Here is a 7993-nt window from a genome sequence, read left to right as displayed (position 1 = left end):
TATACAGCTATACCAATGTTTAGACCTCACCTTATTATGTAGGGGGGGGGGGGGGTAAGATGGGACACCTTTTTTGTTCTATTTTCTCTTCCCATTTGGTAGTAAACAAAGAACATTCAAACAATATAAAACTGTATATCCTCACGACTTTCATAGACCGTTGTTAAGTGTTTAAAACAGGATCAGGATATTTGGTTATTATGCGCTAAAGGTGTCCCATCTTACCCCACCCTACTATATAGAGTTTAAGGGATAGCCCGCTCCAGATGGCTAGGAATTTTAATTCTTTTCCCTAATATATTATCTTTGGGTCAAAAATTATTTAAGACATTTGGCTTAAAAGAACCACCACATAAAAACAGCTGCTGTATTAAATAACTAATCAATAAATATATTTACATGTTCGTTTTTTCTGTATATATTATACATACAGCAAAATAATTTGTTTTTGCATATTTTTCTATTTTTTTCAGAATCTAATATTTTTGTATATTATAATTTTACAACAAAATATTTTGTTTTTTTTGAGAAATATTTTTCTATTTTTCATTTTAGAGTCTAATAACAAAGCTTTAGCACGCGCAAGTTCCCCTGCCATGACAAAAGCAAACTCTATTTCACCTCAAAAACCCACAAGCCCATATACAGAAGCCAATGTTATAATTGAACTGCCAAACCATAGCAAAGTTTCCACTGTGAAAGCTATATCCGCCCAAATGACATTAACTGACACAAAAAGCAACCTCGCACAAGCTGTTGCAATAGAAAACTTAAAGGAACCAATAAAACGGAAAATTACAGAAGTATACACTGAAAAAATGGATGTTACTCTAACCCAAAGTGAAGTTGAACTGAAAGACAAAATAAGTCCACCAGGTAATTTGCTGAACTATTGTAAGCCAACTGGGTATAGCCAACGTAATATTTTAATTTTTATCAAAATATTGGGTATCTTTTTTAATATTATTCTGTATGGGTGAGGTCCGTGAGGACCTGGGATTTAGGCCAGATTGGCCCCAAAAAATTATTGGGTAACATAGCTCGATAGCTGAAACGCGGTTATTGGCTGTCTTGCTAACAGTTATAGTTATTAAACATAGGGAACCTCATTCTCGTTACATCTATTTTCACTGGATACCTGGTAGACCATTTAGGGAACGAGCTTGCTGACAAGCTTTCTCGTGATGGTTCCAGTAACACATTCTATGGCCCAAAGCCAGGTTTACCTATCCCCACTAGCCGATGTAAATCGGATCTGGCTCTTTGGGTCCATGCAGTAGCACCCCGGGTGTTGGGGTAATGGGTCAATTATGGCCTAAATCCTAAGGCCCATGGCGTGCCACGCCGCGGGACCTCACCCACATAGAATAGAATACATCTATTTAGGTATTCTGTACTTAAGTATAGGCATCCAGGGAAACTAGGTTTAAAAAACAATCGCCCACAAAGTTAAATTCGTGGTAACTCAAAAGCTGGCATGCATGAAACCGAACACTCGTGTTATAACAATTGTCATTTTCCAGCCTCGCGAGGATAAAGCAAGTTACATTCATTCAAGGTCCAAAAATAGAACCATTAACTGAATAATGCCTGCAATATTTCATTGAATTAGTTTAATTTCAATCATGTTTCCCCACTCAGTTACCCCAACACTAAAGAAAGCAAGGTCTGGTCGGAAAGATTCCACTTCAAGTCTAATAGGTGAGAAATTCCTATGTTATCTAGCTTAATGTCAATTTCTTCCCAAAAACCTTTTACATCTGGTCTAAAAAAAACTCTTAGGTCTCGAGTTCATGGCCCATTAATTTTGTTGGCAATGAAATATGATTTTTTCTGAATAGAATATCTATATATACATGGTATATATATGCAGTCCACAAAATTTACAATGCTGTTTGCACTGTGGCAGAAAAAAGCCGCATTTCTGGGTTTTTAAAAAAAGCTATTTACTACTCTTAGTATGATATTGCATGCCCCAAAACATACATGCGTCAAACTACTCTGATAGGTTAAGCTTCTATGTAGTTATGTTGCTATGGTCAGTTGAAGTTATGCCCTATGTATTTGTAATAAAAATTTACTAACAAATTTTCAGTTATGTTGCTATAGTGAATTCAGGTTATGACATGTATGTATTTGGAATGTAAATTTACTAAAATTTTCCATAAAATTTTCCAAAAAAATAATAGAGTACCAAAAAATATATCTAAACCTATATCTAATGTATCAATGTTTTTTAGGTATAGAAGGGGAAACTAGAAGCATTAAGTAAGTACCTTAACTAAGCAGAACAAATTTAACCGAGTGTTTTTTTAGTATGTTTAAGTTATATAAGTAAATTTGGTAATATTTTATTTTTATTTTAAAGAAATAAACAATGTCTGTCTTATTTTAAATTTTTTTCACATTTGTCTATAAATTTTGTGTTGATTTTTTTATGTAAAATCAAACGATTTATGTTATTCAAAAATACACTCATTCATATTTAACACTGTATTTTTCTAATATAAATTTTCAGAATGCCAAAACTGGATTCATCCGCCTTGAACAAGTTACAGCTGACACTTGTGTCTCCAAAAGTGACCAGTACACATGCATTTGGTACTGAATGCGGAAATAACCGGTTACTACCGCTTTTCCAAGTTCCTGGTATGTTTTTGTATTGATTGACTTAAGGTGGCTGTACACAGTATCCGGAATTCGTTCGTTGTGTCTGTTTTGTCTGGATTTTGCTGCCACATGTGGAATTAGACACGGGTTTGCATACGACCTCGCATTCGCATGCTGGATACTGTGTACAGCCACCTTTATAGGTTTAAATTGAGACATTAGGTGCATTTTTGAAAATTTTTAAATAACTGCAATGTAGTAGGGTAAGGCAAGATGGGACACCTTTTTTATGTATTTTCTCGTCCTATTTAGGAGTGGACAAATAACATCCAAAGAATTATAAAACTGTATCCTTACGACTTTCCATAGACCTATATCCTGACTTTTCATTTAAAATATTTTTAAATCTTCGCTACTGTAATCACAGATCCAAAATAAAGTTATTTTTACAGTTACCAAAATCTTTTCGCCACTGTGTACATAGATATCCCTTTGCAAACTAAGCAAATATAAAAATTCCATAACTCCAACCCTGATCTGGTGCTCATATGACAGACATTCTGATGTAAAGAAACACATTCAGAATCTGCTGCTATGTAATACATAACAGACAAAATTCAAGTCCAGGGCTGTTTAAATCAGACTGACAATGCCATTCAGGCGAAATATATATAGTAGGATGGGGGAAGATAGGACACCTTTTCATTCTATTTTCTCGTACATTTTGGTAGTAAACAAAGAACATTCAAAGAATTATAAAACCTTGCCCTCGCGACTTTCATAGACCGTTGTTAATTGTTTAAAATACGATCAGGATAATTATATATTTTGTGCTAAAGGTGTCCCATCTTCCCCACCCTACTATATCCTTTTTTATTATACAACTGGTTATACTTGATTTTTGTCTGTTACGTTTTTGTAGCCCCAGATCCTGACTGACTTTTTCAAACAGTATTTTGAATTTGCCTAACTTTTAATAATCCAAATTTATTTTTGAAGCATGTTTTGCGAAATGGATATACACTGACAGTGAAATTGTTGCTTTAACTTCAACTCCTAGAAGTACAGACACAAGCAATGATTTATACCAGGTAGGTCCAATTTTGACATAAATTTGGCTGCATTATTTATAAACTTTTTTAATTTTTCTTGTTTTAGAGTCATTTTGGCCAAGATTTTTTAGTTTTCAAATTTTTCTGCTTTTATTTTTGGCCAAGCATTTTTTTTGTTTTGCTAATAGGTATTTGTTAGTTCTGCTATTTATTTAATATTTCATTTTTTTATAAAATTTCTTATTTTTACATAAATTTGGCCAAATTTTTTATAAACTTTTTAAATTTTTCTGCTTTTATTGTTTTTGAGACATTTTTGCCAAAAGCTTTTTGTTGCTAACCTGTTTTGTTAATTCTGCTATCTGTACTATATTTTTAATTTTTTAAAACCTATAGTAGTGTGGGGGAATACGGGACACTCTTAGCACATAATATCATTGTAATGTTTTAAACAATTAACAACAGTCTATGTGACCCCTAAAGATACATTTTATAATTTTTTGGATGTTCTTTCTTTACTACCAAATGGGACAAAAAAATACAATTAAAACATGTCCCATCTTCCCCCACTTTATTTTACCAATATTTTTTTCAGGCGACCTCGGAAAACCCTGGCAGCAGACTGACTTACTTCAGATCCCACAGGTTGTCCCCTTCATTAAGAACAAATAAAAACATTTCAATTACATCACTAACATTTTCCCACAAAATAAACCCCCACCAAGTCTTATGCAGGTATCTAAACTTTTTGCATATACAATTTTTTGTTTAAGTTGTGTTTTTCTAATTTACTATTGACAGACTTTGAAATTTATATGGCACTTCGCAATGAATTTGCACCCAAAAAAAGTCTGGCATAAAATCAAAATTCTGTTTTTTCCCATATTATTTGACCTAATTAAACTTATCCCGTATTTTTATTTTTGCTTTGTTTTCCAACTCATTTGCCAATGAAAAAAAGTCTGGCATAAAAAACAACATTCTGTTTTTCTTATACTAACTTAAATTAATCCATAGTTTTACTGTGTTTTTCACTCTGATAGACCTTGAAATTTACAGAGGCATTTTGCAATTGCCATAAATTTGCATTCGAAAAAAAGTCAGGCCTAAAAAACATTCTGTTTTATATTAATTTAAATATAATCCGTATTTTTACTCAGTGCTTTCCATATTTTTTACAGGTATGACTTAACTGGCAAGTGCAATGACAAAAAATGTAAAGCGCAACACTGGGCAGACATAGTGCCAACAGCAAACGAAATATATCTTGACCTGCTTTCCTACTGCCCAAGCTTGCTCAAAAAATCGGATGGCAGCAGTGTTTCCAGCTCTGATTCTCGTGAAGTTTTACTTAAGGTATGTTTCTTTCTGTAAAAAAATCTGGCATCACTAATTTTTTTGACGTACTTTTTAAGCACTTTTTTAAATTATAAATAAGCAAATTTGTCTACTGAATAAATACTGTATTAGCCATTAATACACTTCCTTTCATATTAAAAATATGTTGTTGGTTATAGGTTTATTCTAAAGATCAATGTGCAGTGTTTTGTTATCTAAAAAATAATTGTCTTTTTTTTAATATTTCTTGTGTTTTTTTAAAAAAAATTTTGTGTTTTTTGTGTTTTAACATTTCTTATCCAACAAATTTTTTAAATTTTTTTTAAACCATTTTTTTCAGGCTGCAGAAGACTCTGTACATCGCTTATGTGGATCGGAGATCTCTGTTTCCGGTCGTCCGATCATGAGCACGGAGGAGACGAGCATCCTTCTCATCAGCATCATCAACCGTGCTCTTGGGAGCAAGGTAGGTCATCTGCATCCTTTATCATTAAAATTTTTTTAGGCGATCAAAAAATCGCAATTTTTTTTATTATAGTAGGTTGGGGGAAGATAAGACACTTTTTCTTTCTATTTTCTCGTCCCATTTGGCAGTATACAAAATAAAATTTAAAGAATTATAAAATCGTATCTTCACGACTTAATTAGTTCGTTGTTTATTGTTTAAAACACGATCAGGATATTTGGATATTGTTTGCTAAAGGTGTCCCGTATTCCCCCACCCTACTATATATTTTTTTATATTCTGTTGTGTAAAAAAATATTCTTCTGAAGTTTTTAAAAAAATTTAAAAATATGTGGGAACAATTATACATATAAATCTATTAAACGAAAAAAAAACAAAAATTTAATCTGAGTTTAAAAAAAAGAATTTAACTGCTTCACATTTCATTATTTAGTAAAAATGCTCCGGACTGTACATTTTGAGATTTAATCATGTTTTGCATTTTTTTTGTAAAATATTTATATTTCTTTTTATCTGTATGGGTCAGGCCTAATGGCAAAATACATCAGAGGACCTGGAATTTAACCTAAAGCTGACTTAGGCCCATTACCCCAAAACCCAGGGTGCTACTGCATGTACCTCACTGCAAAAATGCACACATCATATTTAGAATTTTCTTAAAATTTGAATTTTCATAGCAACCCCACACAATTACATTCAACCGGCGTAGCAGCCAGCTGTGGCAGATTTCTAATAATATGAATAAAGAAGAAAGTGACATTTCTCCTTTTTCCTGGAACGGTGAGTGGAAAATTTTACAAACTTTACCAGACATTTAAAATGTATTTATACACTGTCTAGTTGTTGCATGGCTGTTTTTCTTGTCCAAAGACACACAGGGTATATTTACAAACATAACAGTATTCATACATTTCCTCTCATGCCCACTGTCAAGTTTTACCAGTGCCTTTTTATATACCACACACTTCTGCATATGAATTTATACATCTTAAGGTGGCTGTACACATTATCCAAAAATTTGTGCGTTTTGTCTGTTTTGTCCGGATTTTGCTGCCGCATGCAGAACTCGGTAACGTGTTTGCATAAGACCTCGCATGCGAATTCGCACGCCGGATACTGTGTACAGCCACCTTTATGCTCAATGTCAAATAAAAACATTCTTTCTTTTTATCCATAAAACACGCGCATTTTATATTTATACACTGCATGCTCACTATCAAGCTATAACATAAACAATTCCTATACACCACACGCACAATCAACTTTTCAATACAATTTCAACAGATTTAAACACAGAAATTTGGATCCCCGAGTCAGAAAACACTGAGTTAAGATATTTTGACCAAGAAGATGCAAAAAATGAAATCGAAAATTTAAAAAGTTTGCTCAACTCTGAACCAAATGACGACGAAGTTAGAATCCAGTTATCTGAGCTTTATTATACTGAATATAAGTTGTCGAAACAAAGCAATATGCACAGGTTAGTGTATGGAAAAATAAACATACAAAAAAAAAATATATATATATGTAGCTTTTATGGTAAATAACTTTTGAATAAATTTTTATATATGTAGTAAATTTTTTATATATATACTTCTTTTTGTGTTTATTAACAAGCCAAATAAACTGTATAAGACTGTGGGGTAAGATGGGTAACTTTTTGCACATTATATCCAAATATCCTGATCGTGTTTTAAACAATTAACAACGGTCCATGGGAGGAGTGAGCATACGGTTTTTAATTCTTTTACTGTTTTCTGTTTACTACCAAATGAGACAAGAAAATAAAATAAAAAAATGTCTCATCTTTCGCTACCCTACTATACTTTTTAAAATTTATAAATTAAAGGTTTTTTCACACAAAATTCTTGACTAAATTTTCTTTGTTTTTTTAAACCATTTTTTTAAATATTGTTATTTTTGAATTTAAATATTGCCCAAATATAGCCTTGACATGGCCTTACACACTTTGTGTCTCGGAATCGAGTTAAATGAGCACTCGGAGGCGCTATGGAGTTCCTATCTTCCGTTGCTATTCACACACAACCAACAGAGCAATGGCAGCTTGGACAATGTACTTGAGATGATGGAGCAAGTTATGATAATACTTCCACTCTCAAAGCCTGTGTGGAGTCAGGTAAGCATGTTGGTAATTTTTTATTGTTTTTTTCGTCTCAAAACCTGTGTGGAGTCAGGTAAGATCTCTGGTTTTTTTTATTGTTTTTTTCGTCTCAAAACCTGTGTGGAGTCAAGTAAGCACTCTGGTTTTTTTTATTGTTTTTTTCGTCTCAAAACCTGTGTGGAGTCAAGTAAGCACTCTGGTTTTTTTCATTGTTTTTTTCCTCTCAAAACCTGTGTGGAGTCAGGTAAGCACTCTGGTTATTTTTTATTGTTTTTTTTTCGTCTCAAAACCTGTGTGGAGTCAAGTAAGCACTCTGGTTTTTTTTATTGTTTTTTTCGTCTAAAAACCTGTGTGGAGTCAAGTAAGCACTCTGTTTTTTTTATTGTTTTTTTCCTCTCAAAACCT

General features: G+C 32.7%; 1 protein-coding gene across 5 annotated transcripts in view; it reads left to right on the top strand.

Moving 5' to 3' along the window:
• The window catches only part of LOC100182384, a 56593-nt gene that overhangs the window by 34702 nt on the left and 13898 nt on the right, over positions 1-7993 (top strand). For 4 of the 5 annotated variants that reach the window (XM_026837653.1, XM_002123574.3, XM_026837651.1 and 1 more), the window contains 11 exons: positions 556-876; positions 1642-1701; positions 2241-2268; positions 2519-2649; positions 3610-3701; positions 4258-4397; positions 4844-5018; positions 5341-5466; positions 6144-6246; positions 6751-6946; positions 7414-7603. In XM_026837653.1, the coding sequence (XP_026693454.1) occupies positions 556-876; positions 1642-1701; positions 2241-2268; positions 2519-2649; positions 3610-3701; positions 4258-4397; positions 4844-5018; positions 5341-5466; positions 6144-6246; positions 6751-6946; positions 7414-7603 (1562 nt within the window). The remainder of the gene's footprint in view (positions 1-555; positions 877-1641; positions 1702-2240; positions 2269-2518; positions 2650-3609; positions 3702-4257; positions 4398-4843; positions 5019-5340; positions 5467-6143; positions 6247-6750; positions 6947-7413; positions 7604-7993) is intronic. The other variant, XM_026837654.1, reaches the window with a different exon arrangement.

This window comes from Ciona intestinalis, chromosome 14, assembly GCF_000224145.3.
Source record: "Ciona intestinalis chromosome 14, KH, whole genome shotgun sequence".
Taxonomy (NCBI): Eukaryota; Metazoa; Chordata; class Ascidiacea; order Phlebobranchia; family Cionidae; genus Ciona; species Ciona intestinalis.
Note: the sequence above shows the minus strand (reverse complement) of the source record. Positions and strands in the feature narration are given on the sequence as shown.